The 21,200-nt window shown below is 43.0% G+C and overlaps 1 protein-coding gene across 1 annotated transcript; it reads left to right on the top strand.

Annotated features, from left to right (window-relative positions):
- The first annotated feature begins 59 nt into the window (after positions 1 to 59).
- Positions 60 to 21,085, top strand: LOC118384308 (serine/threonine-protein kinase NLK2-like). The gene is made up of 11 exons (XM_035770718.2): positions 60 to 1,588; positions 1,776 to 1,905; positions 4,178 to 4,233; positions 4,562 to 4,668; positions 4,945 to 5,030; positions 5,759 to 5,968; positions 11,254 to 11,355; positions 17,204 to 17,290; positions 17,461 to 17,659; positions 17,803 to 17,896; positions 18,014 to 21,085. Exons 1-11 carry the CDS (start codon positions 1,275 to 1,277, stop codon positions 18,060 to 18,062), a joined length of 1,434 nt encoding a protein of 477 aa, XP_035626611.1. The 5' UTR covers positions 60 to 1,274; the 3' UTR covers positions 18,063 to 21,085.
- Positions 21,086 to 21,200: the final 115 nt, after the last annotated feature.

The raw sequence follows: 21,200 nt of genomic DNA, 5'->3' as shown, positions 1-21,200 counted from the left end.
TCCTTTGCTATCCTCCACCCCCCCCCAACTCCTCCTACTCACTATTCCACTACTTCAAACAGCTGATTTCCAAGAAAGAAAAGGATCGTTCGGAAGAAATGGTTAGCAGATGACATAGATAATAGCGATGAAATTATATCACACAGTAGCTGGTTTAATCTCTCTTGGCACTTTTCATTTTCTATCAGTGGGTATGATAGGGCTAGCTTGTTAGCAATTTAGCTAGCTGGCAACCCCGGCTAACGTTATTCCGCTAACGTTAGTGATGCAAAACTGACTTTCGTTGTGTAAAATCGAAAGAGGACTTCTTCGCGCTGCGAACCACCCGGGTTGGTTTTTCGTTCATTTCGTTTCGTCTACTGAAACTGTTTTTTGGTCAAAGTAAATATATAGGTCACGAAAGTCTGCTAGCTAAATACCCGGCTGTCTTATATGGGCCATGAGACAGCTGGTTAGCATTCGGTCTAATGCCAGCTAGTTAACGTTCTACGAATCTGAATTTCATTGACCGATAACTCGAGCTGGAAGAACCTGGTGTTTGCTACCTTTTTATTTATTTTTATTTAGCTACCTCTGAAACTGGTTAGCTATAACATAAGCTAGTGTATGCAAACACAGGTGTGTGTACTTTTCGTGTTGAGCTAGCTCGTAAGTTAACATCAACCAGACAAAGGTTGCTATCTGAGCCCGGGGCAATAAACTCATGTAGTGCGAGCTGGTAGCCAGGTAATGTAACATAGCATTGTTAGATAAGGGGAGACTTCTTATCGTAAAATTAGGCCACAAAACAGAAAGCACAAATGTATTAACAGTGATGGACATTGCTTCCCCCAGCCAGACTGGTTGATTGATTATGTGATCGCTGGTCAATTAGATAGCGTTTGTGTCGATATACCTCAGGAATTTCTGGACCCGACAGACAGTGTTTTCGATCACACTGCTGACATTATACTTTTGGGTTTCTGTCGTGACCTAACGTTACCTACCTCACTAAAGCCAATCTAGGTGACTCCACGACAATAGTCTAATAGCAAGCTAAATAACACTGCTCCTGTTATTATATAGCTAACAAGATGGCTGCTAGCCATATCAGACATGGTTTACATTCTCTGTTGCATGTTCTACAAGCAAGGAACAGAGTCACAACCATGCCTGCATAGAATACTGAAGTCAAGCTCTCGGTTCATGTATATGTAATGCATGAAACGCTCAACGCGAGTACAGTATTAGACATAGCTCCCAAACGAACCCTTCTGATAGGGGTTTGAAATAGAATGGCATTCCATGGTACAGGCCTGCAGCAGACAGTATGTGGTAACCTGTTCCCCGGATCTGAGTTGGGGCATAACAAGTATTTTTGCGTCAACACCTCAACTGGATCCACTTCCACGGGCCTCAGTGCAACTCCAAGTCTAACTGGACCCACTGCCCCTGCGGGGACGCCTCGACACCCGACGTCTCTTGGGGGAAGCACCGGTGGAGGGGCCGCTGTACCACAGCCTCATAGTAGTCCTGCCAGTGAAGTGCCAAGCCCCGCTGAGATGGAGCCTGATCGACCTATCGGTTATGGCGCATTTGGTGTGGTCTGGTAAGTTGGGCCATTTCAAATAAGAATGAAGACTGATTTCCATGTGAGGTTTCTGCATGTTTTTTTTCCTTTCCAAAAAGGGTGTGTATCTAACAGGGGAATAAAATAGACATACTGTGTGTGCGCATGCACGTGTCCTCGCCATTGGTGACCAGTGCAAACAGACCCCTCCGTCTTGCCCCTGCAGGTCAGTGACAGACCCTCGTGACGGGCGTAAGGTAGCCCTGAAGAAGATGCCCAATGTCTTCCAGAACCTAGTCTCCTGTAAGAGGGTCTTCAGAGAGCTGAGGATGCTCTGCTTCTTCAAACACGACAACGTAAGAATGGATAGCAATACATCTATTAGAGGTCGCCCGATTATGATTGTAACGCCAGTACCGATACCGATTATTGGAGGACCCAAAAAAAGCTGCTACCGATTATTCAGCCGATTTTTATTTGTAATAATGACAATTACAACAATACTGAATGAAACTTATTTTAACTTACTATAAAGCATCAATAAAATCAATTTAGCCTCAAATAAATAATGAAATCTGTTCAATTTGGTTTAAATAATGCAAAAACAAAGTGTTTGGAGAAGAAAGTAAAAGTGCAATATGTGCCATGTAAGAAAGCTAACGTTTAAGGTCCTTGCTCAGAACATGAGAACATATGAAAGCTGGTGGTTCCTTTTAACACGAGTCTTCAATATTCCCAGGCAAGAAGTTTTAGGTTGTAGTTATTATAGGAATTATAGGACTATTTCTCTCTATACGATTTGTATTTCATATACCTTTGACTATTGGATGTTCTTATAGGCACTTTAGTATTGCCAGTGTAACAGTATAGCTTCTGTCCATCTCCTCGCTCCTACCAGGCTCGAACCAGGAACACATCGACAACAGCCACCTCAGAAGCAGCGTTACCCATGCAGAGCAAGGGGAACAACTACTCCAAGTCTCAGAGCGAGTGACGTTTGTAACGCTATTAGCGCGCACCCCGCTAACTAGCTAGCCATTTCACATCGGTTACACCAGCCTAATCTCGGGAGTTGATAGGCTTGAAGTCATAAACAGCGCAATGCTTGAAGCATTGCGAAGAGCTGCTGACAAAAAGCACAAAAGTGCTGTTTGAATGACTGCTTACGAGCCTGCTGGTGCGTACCTTCGCTCAGTCAGACTGCTCCATCAAATCATAGACTTAATTATAACATAATAACACACAGAAATACAGGCCGTAGGTCATTAATATGGTCGAATCCGGAAACTATCATTTCAAAAACAAAATGTTTATTCTTTCAGTGAAATACGGAACTGTTCCGTATTTTATCTAACGGATGGCATCCCTAAGTCTAAATATTGCTGTTTACATTGCACAACCTTCAATGTTTTGTCATAATTACGTAAAATTCTGGCAAATTAGTTCGCAATGAGCCAGGCGGCCCTAACTGTTGCATATACCCTGACTCTGCGTGAAATTAACACAAGAGAAGTGACACAATTTCACTTGGTTAATATTGCCTGCTAACCTTCCTTTTAGCTAAATATGCAGGTTTAGAAATATATACTTCTTTGTATTGATTTTAAGAAAGGCATTGATGTTTATGGTTAGGTACACGTTGGAGCAACAACAGTCCTTTTTCGCGTATGCGCATCGATTATATGCAACGCAGGACACTCTAGATAAACTAGTAATATCATCAACCATGTGTAGTTAACTAGTGATTATGATTGATTGATTGTTTTTTATGAGATAATTTTAATGCTAGCTAGCAACTTACCTTGGCTTCTTACTGCATTCGCATAACAGGCAGGCTCCTCGTGAGGCAGGTGGTTAGAGCGTTGGACTAGTTAACCGTAAAGGTTGCAAGATTGAATCCCTGAGCTGACAAGGTAAAAATCTGTCGTTCTGCCCTTGAACAAGGCGTGTAAACCCACTGTTCCTAGACCGTCATTGAAAATAAGAACGTGTTAACTGACTTGCCTCGTTAAATAAAGTTGTTTTAAAAATAAACGTTTTTTGGGTAAATCTGCAAAATTGGTGTCCAAAAATACCAATTTCCGATTGTTATGAAAACTTGAAATCGGCCCTAATTAATCGGCCATTCCGATGAATCGGTCGACCTCTAACATCTATACACAGGACTGCACAACACATACAGGATGCATCCTAAATGGCACCCTATTTCCTATACTTTGGGCTGGAGTAAGGTGCCATTTTGAGACATGTTCATACACTATTGCATCCATAATAGAGGCATAAGACATAGCGATGCATCTCCCCACTGCTCATTGATATGTTTCCATACAGAGGCTAGCTCGACAAATAGCACTGTGAAGTTAGAGGTCTGTTATAGTTTAGACACTTAAGGACGAGAAGTGCCATATCAAATGTCGGCTGTGGACTCTAGATCACTTGCTGAGTGTTGACAAGCAGTGGCGATTCAACGTGTACAATCATCAGAAAATGAACACGAAATGACGGCCAAAGATAGGATGGCCACTCACTGCTTTTAACTGTTCACCTGTCTGTTTTGTCTTTTAGAGCTCTAATCGTTAAAACAACGAGAAGGATGATGATGATGATGATGATGATGTGTGTTTACAGGTGTTGTCAGCGCTGGACATTCTGCAGCCTCCGCAGATCGACTGCTTCGAGGAAATGTATCCTTCACATGCAAGTTCACGTGCACACACACACTTGCACACATGACTGTTATGTGTCAGCCATTGTTCACTCGTGCACTTTCTCTGTCCCAGTTTCTCTATATATTATCATGTCCTCCTCCTTTCAAAACAGTCAATCTACATAATACATTCTACATCAAGATAAACCTCAACCAAGATGATACCATTAGGGATAGTCTTGTGTTATGATAGATAGCTACATTTAACTTGACTATAGATAGAAGAAAGCTTAATACTCCATCTATGTGCTCCAGCCACATCCAATAGACGTCTGTTTCCTTGACCACGGGCAATGCCTGACTAGCTACGTGATCACTGAGCTGATGCAGAGTGACCTCCACAAAGTCATCGTGTCTCCCCAGCCCCTCACCACCGACCACATCAAAGTGTTCCTCTACCAGATCCTCAGAGGTGAGTGGGACGGAGGGAGGAGTAGGGAAAGGCGCTGTGTTGGAATAGAGTTGGAAGTCAAGGTTAAAGGTTGACTGCTGAGCCTAAAAACAACCCATTTGTGAGTTTCCCCCCCCTATCCTTTCTTGGTTGGCAGGGTTAAAGGAGCCAGTTTGTTTCATGTGATGGAGCCATATTGACGGATTCATGTTGTCATTTACTGCAAACACTTGAAGGGGAATTGGCTAGGGGCTATATTTGGACTGTTATGAGTAACAGGGATTCTCCTTCTCTCAGGGCTGAAGTACCTGCATTCTGCTAGCATCCTGCACAGGGACATCAAACCTGGGAACCTGTTAGTCAACAGCAATTGCCTGCTCAAGGTAACTGTGTGTGTACACGTTTTTTTAGGCGTATGTATGAATGTGAATCTGTGTGTCTGAACTTCCGCAAAAGACATGACAAAAAAGCATGATGCCGGGCACAGAAAAAAATTGCCTAGTAGAGATCAATAAGGGGCTGAAGAATATAATCTACACCTTTTCACAAACATACAAGTGTATTATGCCCCACACCTTTTGCCCTCAGAACAGCCTCAGTTCATCAGGGCATGAACTCTACAAGGTGTTGAATGCATTCCACAGGGATGCTGGCCCATGTTGACTCCAATGCTTCCCACAGTTGTCTAGTTGGCTGGATGTCCTTAGGGTGGTCGACCATTCTTGACACACACGGGAAACTGTTGAGTGTGAAAAACCCAGCAGCTTTGCAGTTCTTGGAACACTGAAACTGTTCCACCTGGCACCTACTACCATACCCTGTTCAGAAGCATTTCAATCTTTTGTCTTGCCCATTATTCAGCCTCTGAATGGCGCACACACACAATCCATGTCTCAATTGTCTCAAGGCTTTAAAAAAAATCTCAATTTACACTGATTTGAAGTGGATTTAACAAGTGACATCAAAAAGGTAGCTTTCACCTGGTCAGTCTGTCATGTCAAAGAGCAGGTGTTCTTAATGTTTTGTTTACTCAGTGTATGTTATTATCATGTAACTAAATTCCCCCTCTTCCACTCACCTCTTTCTCTCTCCTTCCCTCCCCCTCTCTCAGATCTGTGACTTTGGGCTGGCACGTGTGGAGGAGCCGGACCAGTCTCGTCACATGACCCAGGAGGTGGTGACTCAGTACTACCGGGCTCCTGAGGTGCTGATGGGCAGCCGCCATTATGGCTCTGCCATAGACGTCTGGTCGGTGGGATGCATCTTCGCCGAACTACTGGGTCGACGTATCCTGTTCCAGGCCCAGAGCCCCATACAACAGGTAGAGAGGGTAGGGCTGTTGCGGTAACTGTATTACCGCCACATCGGCGGTCACGAGTCATGAAGGCAGTCGAATTCCATGTGACCGTTTGGTCACGGTAGTTAGGCTTCTCCAAGCTCTGATGCTGTTGATGGTCATTAGTAGCCTACCAAACTTGCTAACTGCCTGGTACTCAGCACTCTATTGTCCCTCTAATCACTCTGGCATCAATGCAAATGTAATCGAAAATCTATTCAATCATGAGAGCCCATGAGCTCCTGTTGTGCAACATTGATGGCCTCCAATAAAAAGAGGATCCCATCCGCTTTCAATAGGCTAGGCCTACTATATTATTTATTTCTCAACTTTCCTAATATTAAGCCAATTGCTTATCTTTGGCTGGTATGAAAATGAACCACAGGAAAAGTGTCCGCCATTCGCTATTTAAGTGCATAGATGACATGTATTCCCCCCCCCCTGCCCCTGTTTCGATACAAACCGTACCAATCAGAAGTTTGCACTCACCTACTCATTCCGGGGTTTTTCTTTATTTTTTACTATTTTCTACATTGTAGAATAATAAGACATCAAACAATGACATAACAAGAATGGAATCATGTAGTAACCCAAAAAGTGTTAAACAAATCAAAAATATATTTTATATTCTTCAAAGTAGCCACCCTTTGCCTTGTTGACAGCTTTGCACACTTGGTATTCAATAAAAAAGCATTCCTCATGAAGCTGTTTGACAGGTGTCCTTTAGTAGTGGTTTCTTTGCAGCAATTTGACCATGAAGGCCTGAATCACTCAGTCTCCACTGAACAGTACCCAAATTTCATAGTATTGCTGTCTTCACTATTATTCTACGATGTAGAAAATAGTCAAAATAAAGAAACTCTTGAATGAGTAGGTGTCCAAACTTTTGATGGGTACTGTATATTATTTAATATATGTAAAGACCAGATTTAATTAAGAATAGTCTGATGGGTGACAATATTATTATCACTTGTGAATGATGCGACTTTTTCGAATCATAGTCGCACACCTCATGGAGCCTAACCCATAGGCCTATATGTTTTGATGAGGTTTGTATCACAACTGAAGTGGCTAAATAACTTCTTAAAATTAAGCACATTTATTTGTTTTACAATGGGTGTGGAGCCTAACTGGCATACATAAAAGCATTACATGCATAATCGTATCTGCGGTTACTTTTGAGAATGGTGTTTTCCCGCTAATGGTACATTCGCGCTTATAGCCTACTGCCGTGTGCGTATTCATGTGAAGAAATTGCCTAATAGTTTATCAACATTTTAAGCTAAACGTTCTGATCTGTTGTGTCAGCCACATTGAGTAAAACATGATTATTTTTTATGTATTTCTCGCACGAATAAGAATAGTTTTGTACTGTGGGGTATAGCAGATTGGCATAAGCTAGTGCTTTTGCTGTTTGTTAGGGCTACTCATCTTATTGGCTGATGAAAAGTTAATGTGGACAGTTCTTCCAATATCGTTAATATGCACCTCGGGATTGAATAAGGACGTGCGCAGTTGCATCCCCGATGTGTTGGTCTTCACTTGTAGCCTGTGAGAAAGACCCGATCATGTGATGGAGAGCAATGTGAGTGAGAGGTGCATCGGTGCAAGTAGCACTCAGGGAGAAGAGCACAACGCAGCACTCCGGGCCAAGGGCACAACGGCCATTGGCCGCTACAGGCATGGATTTTTTTAGCGTGTATTACAGCCAAACAAAATGGACACCGCTGTGAAATTTGAGGCATTATTAACCTGTTAGGCATCCCGGATCCGGGATTGTGACTACAGCCTCAAGCTCATTACCATAACGCAACATTAGCGATTTCTGAAAATTGCAAAATAAATGAAATAAATATGCCTGTCCTCAAGCTTATCCTTTTCTTAACAATCCTGTCGTCTCAGATTTTCAAAATATGCTTTAGAACCAGAGAAAATCAATAATTTGTGTAAGAGTGGTGATAGCTAGCGTAGCATTTAGCGTTAGCATTTAGCACGCAACATTCACAAAAACCAGCAAAGGGATCAAATAAAATAATTTACCTTTGAAGAACTTCAGATGTTTCAATGAGGAGACTCTCAGTTACATAGCAGATGTCCAGTTTTTCCTGAAAGATGCTTGTGTAGGACACAACGTTCACTATGCATTTGGCTACCGAAACTAACCGAAAATTCAGTCACCTAAACGTCGAACTTTTTTCCGAATTAACTCCATAATATCGACTGAAACATGGAAAACGTTGTTTGAATCAATCCTCAAGGTGTTTGGTCATATATCTCTTCATTGAAATGCCAGTCCTAGACACGTGCATTCTTCTCTGATTCGGATGGAAAAATACTGGGACCTGACTTTTGCGCACCAATTTCCACGCAGACACCATGCGGGACACTTGGTAATTGTAGGCTCTTATGGCCAATCTTCCAATGATATGCCTACAAATACGTCACAATGCTGCAGACACCTGGGGGAAACGATAGGAAGTGTCCGTTGATTCCTGTGCCATTCACAGCCATATAAGGAGATCATGGAAAACGTGTTCAAAATCCTGTTGATTTCCTGGTCACTCAAACATCTTGGTTTTGCCTGTAGATTTTGTTCTATGGCACTCACAGTGAAAATCTTTGCAGTTCTGGAAACGCCAGAGTGTCTTCTTTCCAAAACTATCAATTCCAAGCATAGTCGAGCATCTTTTCGTGACAAAATATCGCGCTAAAAACGGGCACGTCTTTTATCCAAAAATGAAATACTGCCCCTAGAGTTCTAACAGGTTAAATGCTTATCAAATTGTGAATGAGAGACTGATGAAGTGTGTGTATAGCCTGCAGAAAAAACAATGGAGCTCATTCCTTTTTTCTAGCAACTTTTTTTCAAATCATCATTATTTGCATCATGCAGCCTTGCAATGTATTAAAAATCTAAATACACTGCTCAAAAAAATAAAGGGAACACTTACACAACACAATGTAACTCCAAGTCAATATCACACTTCTGTGAAATCAAACTGTCCACTTAGGAAGCAACACTGATTGACAATAAATGTCACATGCTGTTGTGCAAATGAAATAGACAACAGGTGGAAATTATAGGCATTTAGCAATACACCCCCAATAAAGGAGTGGTTCTGCAAGTGGGACCACAGACCACTTCTCAGTTCCTATGCGTCCTGGCTGATGTTTTGGTCACTTTTGAATGCTGGCGGTGCCTTCATTCTAGTGGTAGCATGAGACGGAGTCTACAACCCACACAAGTGGCTCAGGTAGTGCAGCTCATCCAGGATGGCACATCAATTTGAGCTGTGGCAAGAAGGTTTGCTGTGTCTGTCAGCGTAGTGTCCAGAGCATGGAGGCGCTACCAGGAGACAGGCCAGTACATCAGGAGACGTGGAGGAGGCCTTAGGAGGGCAACAACCCAGCAGCAGGACCGCTACCTCCGCCTTTGTGCAAGGAGGAGCAGAAGGAGCACTGCCAGAGCCCTGCAAAATGACCTGCAGCAGGCCACAAATGTGCATGTGTCTGCTCAAACGGTCAGAAACACTCCATGAGGGTGGTATGAGGACCCGACGTCCACAGGTGGGGGTTGTGCTTACAGCCCAACACCGTGCAGGACGTTTGGCATTTGCCAGAGAACACCAAGATTGGCAAATTCGCAACTGGGGCCCTGTGCTCTTCACAGATGAAAGCTGGTTCACACTGAGCACATGTGACAGTCTGGAGACGCCGTGGAGAACGTTCTGCTGCCTGCAACATCCTCCAGCATGACCGGTTTGGCGGTGGGTCAGTCATGGTGTGGGGTGGCATTTCTTTGGGGGGCCGCACAGCCCTCCATGTGCTCGCCAGAGGTAGCCTGACTGCCATTAGGTACCGAGATGAGATCCTCGACCCCTTGTGAGACCATATGCTGGTGCGATTGGCCCTGGGTTCCTCCTAATGCAAGACAATGCTCTACCTCATGTGGCTGGAGTGTGTCAGCAGTTCCTGCAAGAGGAAGGCATTGATGCTATGGACTGGCCCGCCCGTTCCCCAGACCTGAATCCAATTGAGCACATCTGGGACATCATGTCTCGCTCCATCCACCAATGCCACGTTGCACCACAGACTGTCCAGGAGTTGGCGGATGCTTTCGTCCAGGTCTGGGAGGAGATCCCTCAGGAGACTATCTGCCACCTCATCAGGAGCATGCCCAGGCGTTGTAGGGAGGTCATACTGGCATGTGGAGGCCACACACACTACTGAGCCTCATTTTGACTTGTTTTAAGGACATTACATCAAAGTTGGATCAGCCTGTAGTGTGGTTTTCCACTTTAATTTTGAATTTTGAGTGTGACTCCAAATCCAGACCTCCATGGGTTGATAAATTTGATTTCCATTGCTAATCTTTGCGTGATTTTGTTGTGCGCACACTCCACTATGTTAAGAAAAAAGTATTTAATAAGAATATTTAATTCATTCAGATCTAGGATGTTATTTTAGTGTTCCCTTTATTTTTTTGAGCAGTGTATTTAGCCTAACATTTGTAGAACTAAAGTTACATTTAATAACTCTAAATTAAACCGGAGTATATTGCTTTGTTAACACAGAATAGCCTTGTGTGGGTACTCCCTCAAATCATTTGGAGAAAATATCCTTTCTATTTTATTCAGCTTTGATCAATTGTATTCTTCATAATATAAAATAATGCCACTGAATTCTAAGCAAATTTGTCTGCTAAATGAACTAGTGTAGCCTACAGCCATTTGGCATAGCCAGATCAGGACCAAACATAAGGACAACTCAAGAGTATGCTATTCTGTTCTTCTGAAATAGACTAAATATCATGCTGCTTTAGACAGGTCTGAAATAAATGATGGATTTATTGTGAAGGTGTGGGCTACATTACATGGATTTATATACATTTTAAAATGTAGATGCTCCAAAGATCTGCATCAGTGGCTTGTGTGGAAGCCAGGAGATGATAAATGTGTTTGTTAATTAACGGTCAATTACCGTGAGACCGACAGTTATTTGCTTGACAGTCACCGGCTGACAATTTTGTGACCGCCCTAGCAGAGGGGTGGGAGGCAGGGAACCCTGGGAGGGAGGAAGGAGGGAAAGCCATCTAAAGGTGTAATCTGTCTGGGCAATAATTTGTACTTTTATCTAACAATTAATAATCAAATAATGCATCTAATTTTTTTGGCCCTTGTGGATGGTCGGTTTTTATTTATTTAGGTTCTTTGTCAAATTAAATCTCTCTCCCACCCTCACCCTCTCTTCTCTCTCCCTCCACCCCGTAGTTGGATCTGATCACTGATCTGCTGGGTACCCCTCCTCTGTCTGCCATGGCATCTGCCTGTGAGGGGGCCAGAGCTCACATCCTGAGAGGACCTCACAAACCGGTACTTCCTCCTCACTACCTACTGCTTGCATTTTACAAATGAAAACACCTTACTTCCAACTAGGGTTGTTACTGTGACCGTATTATCACCACACCTGCGATCACGAGTCATGACTGCAATCAAATTCCATGTGGCCGTTTAGTCACGGTATCTAGGCTTCTCCAAAACTGCGCTCTGATGCCGCTGATTGTCATCAGTAGCCTACTGAACTTGCTAACCGCCGGTCACTAATGGCCTTGCACTTATTGTTATTCTAATCAGTCTGACGGCAATGCAAATGCAATCAAAAATCAAATCGAACACTTCGTGAGAGCCCATGAACATTTCTATAGGCTATGCAATTGCGTGAGAAAATAGTTTAAGGCCCCTGTTAAAACGACGAGGGAGGTTCCCATCAGATTTCTGTAGGCTAAGCCTACAGTACTTTTTTTCTCTCAACTTTCCTAATATTAATAAGCACATTGCTTCACTTTACAACAGGAGTATAGCCTACCTGGCTGGTATGAAAATGAACCTCAAGAAAAGTGTCCTCTATTTGCTATTTGTGCATATAATGACATGTATTATTGATTTTTTTATTTATTTTTATGCCTCTGTTCAGACAGGTGCATGATAATCATAGTCACACACCATGTAGCCTAGTCCATAGGCCTATATGTTTTAAGGTTTGTATCACAACTAAAGTGGCCAAATAACTCCAAACGTAGCCTATAGCCTAGGCATAGGACCCCTGGAACACGGTTGGAGAGCCCATAGTCTACAGAGCCGAGTGAAAAGTGTTCTTATAAGCCCGGCTGTTGCGCATTCGCGTGTGTAAAGACTTTTTGACTGGCCACTATTTAAGAGGATTCCAGCTTTCAGCTTCTTGCTATATTTCTTGCTCACTTCTTAAAATGACGCACTTTAATCTGCTTTACAAGCAGTGTAGCCTACCTGGCATACGTAGACAGCGTGTGAGTTAACTTTGGGGAAGGTCATTTTCCCCATAAAAATGCTCCTTTTATAATAAAAGCATTACATGCATAATCGCTTTTGCAGACTTGTGTAAGAGAGCCTACTATTTGTCATGTGATGAATAGATTGCATAGCCATAATTTAGGCTAACAATATAACTCAAATCAGTGTTAGCAAAAAAATAACGTTCAATGCATGGCAAATCAATGCTTGAGTATCCTATTTTTTTATTATTTTTTCTCTGTATAATTTTGGCAATTTAATTCAATTTACATTCGGGAAAGCTTAGCTTCCCGTAACGTCCAGTGCAGGCAACGGATTACAAGTATTATGTTTTTTGGACCATTCTAAATAAAAAATAATCAAAAATCAAAAGTAATTCAACAACATGCACTATATATATATATATATATAATTTTTTTTTTTACAAAAGTGTGTAGACACCCGTTCAAATGAGTAGATTTGGCTATTTCAGCCAGCTGTTGCTGACAGGTACAGTGGGGCAAAAAAGTATTTAGTCAGCCACCAATTGTGCAAGTTCTCCCACTTAAAGATGAGAGGTAATTTTCATCATAGGTACACTTCAACTATGGCAGACAAAATTATGGGGGAAAATCCAGAAAATCACATTGTAGGATTTTTTAATGAATTTATTTGCAAATTATGGTGGAAGTATTTGGTCAATAACAAAAGTTTATCTCAGTACTTTGTTATATACCCTTTGTTGGCAATGACAGAGGTCAAACGTTTCCTGTAAGTCTTCACAAGGTTTTCACACACTTGCTGGTATTTTGGCCCATTCCTCCATGCAGATCTCCTCTAGAGCAGTGATGTTTTGGGGCTGTTGCTGGGCAACACGGACTTTCAACTCCCTCCAAAGATTTTCTATGGGGTTGAGATCTGGAGACTGGCTAGGCCACTCCAGGACCTTGAAATGCTTCTTACAAAGCCACTCCTTTGTTGCCCGGGCGGTGTGTTTGGGATCATTGTTATGCTGAAAGACCCAGCCACGTTTCATCTTCAATGCCCTTGCTGATGGAAGGAGGTTTTCACTCAAAATCTCACGATACATGGCCCCATTCATTCTTTCCTTTACATGGATCAATCATCCTGGTCCCTTTGCAGAAAAACAGCCCCAAAGCATGATGTTTCCACCCCCATGCTTCACAGTAGGTATGGTGTTCTTTGGATGCAACTCAGCATTCTTTGTCCTCCAAACACGACGAGTTGAGTTTTTACCAAAAAGTTATATTTTGGTTTCATATGACGTTCTCCAAATCTTCTTCTGGATCATCCAAATGCTTTCTAGCAAACTTCAGACAGGCCTGGACATGTACTGGCTTAAGCAGGGGAACACGTCGGGCACTGCAGGATTTGAGTCCCTGGCGGCGTAGTGTGTTACTGATGGTAGGCTTTGTTACTTTGGTCCCAGCTCTCTGCAGGTCATTCACGGGGTGAGATCACCCCCACGGGGTGAGATCTTGCGTGGAGCCCCAGATCGAGGGAGATTATCAGTGGTCTTGTATATCTTCCATTTCCTAATAATTGCTCCCACAGTTGATTTCTTCAAACCAAGCTGCTTACCTATTGCAGATTCAGTCTTCCCAGCCTGGTGCAGGTCTACAATTTTGTTTCTGGTGTCCTTTGACAGCTCTTTGGTCTTGGCCATCATGTTTTTCATGTTCCAGTGAAGGGAAATCTTACGCTACAACATACAATGACATTCTAGACGATTCTGCTCCCAAAGGTTTGGGGAAGGCCCTTTCCTGTTTCAGCATGACAATGCCCCGTGCACAAAGCGAGGTCTATACAGAAATGGTTTGTCGAGATCAGTGTGGAAGAACGTCGACCCCATCAAACAGCAACTCGCCCAAGCTTTCTCCTTCTCCCAAATCCATTCAGCTGATGTTCTGAAAGAGCTGCAAAATCTGGACCCCTACAAATCAGCCGGGCTAGACAATCTGGACCCTTTCTTTCTAAAATGATCTGCCGAAATTGTTGGCACCCCTATTACTAGCCTGTTCAACCTCTCTTTCGTGTCGTCTGAGATTCCCAAAGATTGGAAAGCAGCTGCGGTCATCCCCCTCTTCAAAGGGGGGGACACTCTTGACCCAAACTGCTACAGACCTATATCTATCCTACCATGCCTTTCTAAGGTCTTCGAAAGCCAAGTCAACAAACAGATTACCAACCGTTTCGGAGATGGTCATGGGTGCACCTCAGCCACGCTCAAGGTCCTAAACGATATCTTAACCGCCATCGATAAGAAACATTACTGTGCAGCCGTATTCATTGATCTGGCCAAGGCTTTCGACTCTGTCAATCACCACATCCTCATCGGCAGACTCGACAGCCTTGGTTTCTCAAATGATTGCCTCGCCTGGTTCACCAACTACTTCTCTGATAGAGTTCAGTGTGTCAAATCGGAGGGTCTGCTGTCCGGACCTCTGGCAGTCTCTATGGGGGTGCCACAGGGTTCAATTCTTGACCGACTCTTCCTCTGTATACATCAATGAGGTCGCTCTTGCTGCTGGTGAGTCTCTGATCCACCTCTACGCAGACGACACCATTCTGTATACTTCTGGCCCTTCTTTGGACACTGTGTTAACAACCCTCCAGACAAGCTTCAATGCCATACAACTCTCCTTCCGTGGCCTCCAATTGCTCTTAAATACAAGTAAAACTAAATGCATGCTCTTCAACCGATCGCTACCTGCACCTGCCCGCCTGTCCAACATCACTACTCTGGACGACTCTGACTTAGATTAAGTGGACAACTACAAATACTTAGGTGTCTGGTTAGACTGTAAACTCTCCTTCCAGACCCATATCAAACATCTCCAATCCAAAGTTAAATCTAGAATTGGCTTCCTATTTCGCAACAAAGCATCCTTCACTCATGCTGCCAAACATACCCTTGTAAAACTGACCATCCTACCAATCCTCGATTTTGGCGATATAATTTACAAAATAGCCTCCAATACCCTACTCAACAAATTGGATGCAGTCTATCAGAGTGCAATCCGTTTGGTCACCAAAGTCTCATATACTACCCACCATTGCGACCTGTACGCTCTCGTTGGCTGGCCCTCGCTTCATACTCGTCGCCAAACCCACTGGCTCCATGTCATCTACAAGACCCTGCTAGGTAAAGTCCCCCCTTATCTCAGCTCGCTGGTCACCATAGCATCTCCCACCTGTAGCACACGCTCCAGCAGGTATATCTCTCTAGTTACCCCCAAAACCAATTCTTTCTTTGGCCGTCTCTCCTTCCAGTTCTCTGCTGCCAATGACTGGAACGAACTACAAAAATCTCTGAAACTGGAAACACTTATCTCCCTCACTAGCTTTAAGCACCAACTGTCAGAGCAGCTCACAGACTACTGCACCTGTACATAGCCCACCTAATTTAGCCCAATCAACTACCTCTCTCCCTACTGTATTTTATTTATTTATTTATTTTTCTCCTTTGCACCCCATTTTTTTATTTCTACTTTGCACGTTCTTCCATTGCAAATCTACCATTCCAGTGTTTTACTTGCTATATTGTATTTACTTTGCCACCATGGCCTTTTTTTGCCTTTACCTCCATTATCTCACCTAATTTGCTCACATCGTATATAGACTTGTTTATACTGTATTATTGACTGTATGTGTCGTTGTATGTGTCGAACTGCTTTGCTTTATCTTGGCCAGGTCGCAATTGTAAATGAGAACTTGTTCTGAACTTGCCTACCTAGTTAAATAAAGGTGAAATAAAAATAAATAAAAACCTCTTTGGAATGAATTGGAATGCTGACTGCGAGCCAGGCCTAATTGCCCAACATCTGTGCCCGACCTCAACTAATGCTCTTGTGGCTGAATGGAAGCATGTCCCTGCAGCAATGTTCCAACATCTAGTGGAAAGACTTCCCAGAAGAGTGGAGGCTGTTATAGCAGCAAAGGGGGGACCGAAACCCACGGTTTTGGATTTAGATTTTTGATGACCAGGTATCCACATACTTTTGATCATGTAGTGTATATTAGTAGGCTATATGTAACGACCAGATTTAAATGAAGAAAAGTCTGATGGGTCAGAATTGTGAATGAGAGACTGATGAAGTATGTGCAGCCTCTGAAAACTCATGCCTTTTCATGCAACTTTTTTCAAATCATCATTAGTCCCATCATGCAGCCTTAGGCTGTATGGTTTAGATGTGTAATCCATTCAAAGTTTATCACAAAAGTTGCATAGATAACTCTAAATTAAACATATAGGAGCACCTGTTTCTTTAACTGCTCAACACAGAATAGCTGCATGTGTCACTCCCTCTGAAATTGTTGGGGGGGGGTATGTTTTCTATGATATTCAGCTATGTTCAATTGTATTCTTCATACTTTAAAATAATGCCACGGAATTCTAAGCAAATCTTGTCTGCTAAATGAGCTGAGCTTGTCGAGCCCATAGCCAGACCAGGGCCTAACATAAGGACCACTCAGAATATGCTATTCTGTTCTTCTGAAGTAGGCTACATTTTCTTCGTTTCTTTCGACCTGTCTAAAATAAATAATGGATTTATTGTGATGTACGCTATATTAAATTAATTTCTTGTACTTTTTGTACTTGGATTGTAGGCTATGCGTGCAAGCCAGGAGATGCTGAACGTGTTTATGTTAAATCCTCTCCAAAAATATTTTGGAAGAAATAGAGAAATGTGCAAGGGTGCCAAAATATTACTGCTCATGGCCCAGTTTCCCAAAAGCATCTTGAAAGACTAAGTTAATTGGTGAACTTAGCCTTAAGATGCTTTTGGTAAACCGGGCCCAGATAGGATCTATACCCTACCCACAATCCTTATCTAAAACTAGGTGCAGCAGTTCATGATGTGAAATCTCTCTCTCTCTTCCCCCTCAGCCGTCACTCTCTGTGTTATACATGCTGTCGGACGGGGCGACCCACGAGGCCGTGCACCTGTTGTGTCGTATGCTGGTGTTTGATCCGGTGAGTACAGACAAAAGTCTATAGAGAACCGTCACTCTAAAGGCTTCCTCTTTTTTTTTATATATAGGGACATTCAAGCAAGAGCTGAAACATGTAGTTAGCTACAGTAAGGGAGAAAATACAAGATTAGAGGGGGACCAACTTTCTCTCCATGTGTGTGTGTGACTCAGGCCAAACGGATCTCGGGCAGCGACGCCCTCTCCCACCCCTACCTGGACGAGGGCCGTCTGCGCTACCACACGTGCATGTGTCAGTGCTGCTACTCCGTGCCCAGCGGGCGTGTGTACACGCGTGACTTTGAACCGCCCGCCGACCGCAACTTCAGCCACAGCTACGATAACAGCCTGCTCTCTGTCTGGCAGGGCAAAGGTAGGAGCTATCTGGTGCTCTTCCCTCTACTCCTCTTTCTCGTCACTTCTCTTCTGTCTTTTTTTCCAACCCAGCTTGTTATTGAAATTGATGGCCTTTTGCAATCTCGCTCTCGCAATCTCTCCTCTCTCTCGCTCTATCAGAGCTCATCCATCACTTCATAACAGAGCACCAGCAGGGGAAACGAGTGCCGCTGTGCATCAACCCCCAGAGTGCTGCCTTCAAGACCTTCATCAGGTGAGGAACACCAAGGGAGGGAGGGACGAACGCAACTGACATACATGCAGCTTAAAATACTATTTTGCCATGTACTATCTACATCTCTCTCTGTTTATCTTTCTCGATCTCTCTCAGGTCTACTGCGTGGCATTCCTCCAAAGTCTCCAGGAAGGAGGAGAGATGAAGGGGAGTGTCGTTCATGTACAAGAGGAATCGTGGGAAATTCAGTTTGATAAAAAGAACAAGACAAGCTTTGGTTCATATAATAGAGGCTTGGGTTTCTCTGGATGAAGGGGAGGTGTGAATGAAACCGTACGCCAGCCTCTCCCGAGAGAAGAACAGTGTCTGTCAGAGGAAATGCTCACTTTTATTAAAGACTACATTTCCCTTCAATGAAAACTACAGTTCCCAACTATGAAAACGGCTATTGACACTGGGGGAAGACTTGAGGACACCAACGCTATAGGCATTTCTGAAAACTAAAATGTGCTGCTGAATTTTAAAAAAGGAATAAAAGAAAGAGCGAAGACTGGTAGAAGAGGAAAATTATTGGAAACATTTATTACTAGAAGAGTTGAGGTTGGTTGTGTTGTGCTCCAACGTGGATGGCGGAGACAAAGGAATAGCTGTTTTATTATTTATGTTGAATAATTGTTCTGCTCTGTGAAGTCATTCCAGCCGCGTGCAATATGATGAAAAGCAACGTGCTCCTGGCGATACCATACTCTCTTTACCTGTGCGCTCAGTGACTTAGGCATGTTAATGTCACATTGATGACCCTACCTTTCTAATCATTGATTTCTATTGATTTGGTTTGATAGTTTCACTGGACCCATTCTCAATATCTTCGGTAAACTGGTCTTAGATCTGCGCTACAAATGCAACCTCTGGCCTTGAGCGTGGCTCCGTGCTACTTTTGAATCTTCCCTCCCAATCTGCCCTTGTCCATAAGACCAAACCATTTTCAAGACAACAAATTGACCGGGCTCTTTGATTGGGTGGGGCCACAGCAGGGGAGGAGCTTCTGGGACTCGAGGTAGATGGAGCCTCGCCCATGTTTTTAAAATCATATATTTTAATTTATTGTTTGATTTGGCTTCTCTGAGTGGCAGTTTGAGCTTGAGCACATGTTGTGCCCATGTACTGAGTTAGTCAGCCATTTCGGTGTGTGTGTGCTCACGTGTGTAGAGTTTAAGGGAATGTGCAGTTTTCTACTTCAATGATCTCATTACCTCAAAACAGTTGGAGTCAAAAAGGGAACCCAGAGAGAGTCTACTGGGTAAAGTGTACATAGATCCAACTCAACTACTACGTACTGTAACGTGATGTCATTCCTTTGTACTAAATCACTGTCCTTAAACTCTCCGTCACTCGCCTCCTTTCTCCCTCTTGGAGAGAGGTGAGGAGGATGAGGGACAGGTGGCAGGAAGAACAGCTTGTTGAAATGTGTTGGTGAAATGCTGCTGTGTTTTGGTTTTCCTTTATTCGTTTATTTCCAGTTGAGTTCACGGCTCAGGTGTTCCGTTGCAAAGTACTGTGGACCCGACCACGCAAATACACACCGATTTATTATTCACCAATAACATTGTGCCTGAATTTTTTATTTTATTTTACCCACAAAGAGGAACCGCAAAGCTCTGTGCGCTGAAGCTCTGACTGGAGCTAGTACTAACTAAAATGAGGCTCCTGAAGACGCCGTACTGTGCTTGATGGCATTGCCATCATGGCAGTGGTCAGGCCCTTGTCCCACCACTTGATGGTGCTATTGGCAGTGTAGGCTAGGGGGTGATGGGGGATTGCCAAAATGTTTCACTTAAACCTGCATGTATGTATTTATGATTTTTTTTTAAAGGAAGAGGATTTGGATGCAGTGCAATGGGAGTTGTCGCCATGGGCAAACCTTCCTTGTGGTGATGTTAATTAGATTTTAGGAAATATTTTTTTGTTTTAATGTGTTTTTATTTCGGACTGTTTTGTGATGTGATTCATTTAAAAAGTTTTTTTTTTTTGGTTTTCACAACTTGGCTATTGTCTTTAGTAGAGAGTCCAAGCAGGCTGGGTTTTAGAAGAGCTCACCAGGGCCTGTCTCTCTCCCTTACACCCTCCTTTCTTCTCTCTATCCCCCTCACACTGTCCTCTCGTCTGTTTGCCTTTTATAGCAGGGTCATATTCCCTAGGCACCGAAAAGAAAAGACTCAAACTGTGAGGGACTACTTGAACTTGTCCAATAAGAAACTTGATGCAAAATGTGTTCCTACAGTGTGCACTAAGGAGTATGACCCAGCTATGCTTGAGGTAGAAGCCAATAAGGACATTGTCCTCATTGGAGGAGCTTCCTCTGGCAGTTAAATAGTTTAAAGCAGCTTTTCATCCTCTCCTTCTTTCCTTTATTGGCACTGATAGAAGACAGGTTGAAGCAATGTAGTAGAGAGAAGCTCAGTTGGGGATTTGCTTTCACATGCCCAGTTCTCTTCAGGCCAGGATCCATCCCAAATGGCAACCCATTCCCTTTCTAGTGCACTACTTTTGAGGGTCCTGGTCAAAAGTAGTGCACTATATAGGATGCCATTTGGGACGTACACCCCTTACTGAAGGAAAGGAAGCAAGTCTGTATCCTTCGTTTGTGCATCAATAGGCATGGGAGAGAGACTACACCTGGGAATGTAGATGTTAGAAATACGGGAGGAAAAACGGATACGTGTGTTTTTGATTGTTCTGAATATGAAACCGATGTTTTGAAGAAGAAAAAAAAAACTTTTTTTTTGTCATGATATTTTAGGAAAAGTCCTTGACTTGTGTTCCTAACAAATACTTGAATTTCTTAAGAAAACAACTAGAGTAAAGTAGTGAATGAATAAATGGATAGTCACTGGATAATATTCCTGTATGGTGTCTGTCCGCTTATCGATGGGGAGGGGGCTCAAAGGGCAACGTTACATAGTACTGCTTCAGGTTGTTGACTGCTGTTATTTTTTTGCCTCGTTTTTGATTTTTTGAGGGTTGTTTTTCTCGCGTTCAGAAAGGTTGGTTGTCATGTCATTTCTCTCTGCCAATTTTTCAACAGGTTCAATTTCAACGTGTCTGATAACTGGCTATTATGCCTATTGCATTTTAGCCCTAATTATGTGATACTGAGATATTATAATCAGTTTATACATATGACAAATGTGTATTATCCTTCAGTAAAGTGTTACCCAATTTATCACACATTATTGTACAGTTTATCAGTTTGAGGTTGACCCAACTGCAGAGGTTGTGTAAATTTAGATTGCTTCTGTATTTTCTATCCATGTGCTAAACATCTTAATTTCCAAGACCAGAC

The sequence above is a fragment of the Oncorhynchus keta genome, chromosome 5 (assembly GCF_023373465.1).
Source record: "Oncorhynchus keta strain PuntledgeMale-10-30-2019 chromosome 5, Oket_V2, whole genome shotgun sequence".
Classification (NCBI taxonomy): domain Eukaryota; kingdom Metazoa; phylum Chordata; class Actinopteri; order Salmoniformes; family Salmonidae; genus Oncorhynchus; species Oncorhynchus keta.
This window is presented reverse-complemented; position numbering and strand designations above follow the sequence as displayed.

What these genes read in the sequence shown, in the direction of transcription:
- LOC118384308 (XM_035770718.2), top strand. Translation starts at nt 1,275, where the DNA reads ATGGCATTCCATGGTACAGGCCTGCAGCAGACAGTATGTGGTAACCTG. An exon ending in GGCGCATTTGGTGTGGTCTG is followed by an intron (nt 1,589 to 1,775) that starts GTAAGTTGGGCC and finishes TTGCCCCTGCAG; the next exon opens with GTCAGTGACAGACCCTCGTG. An exon ending in ATCGACTGCTTCGAGGAAAT is followed by an intron (nt 4,234 to 4,561) that starts GTATCCTTCACA and finishes ATGCCTGACTAG; the next exon opens with CTACGTGATCACTGAGCTGA.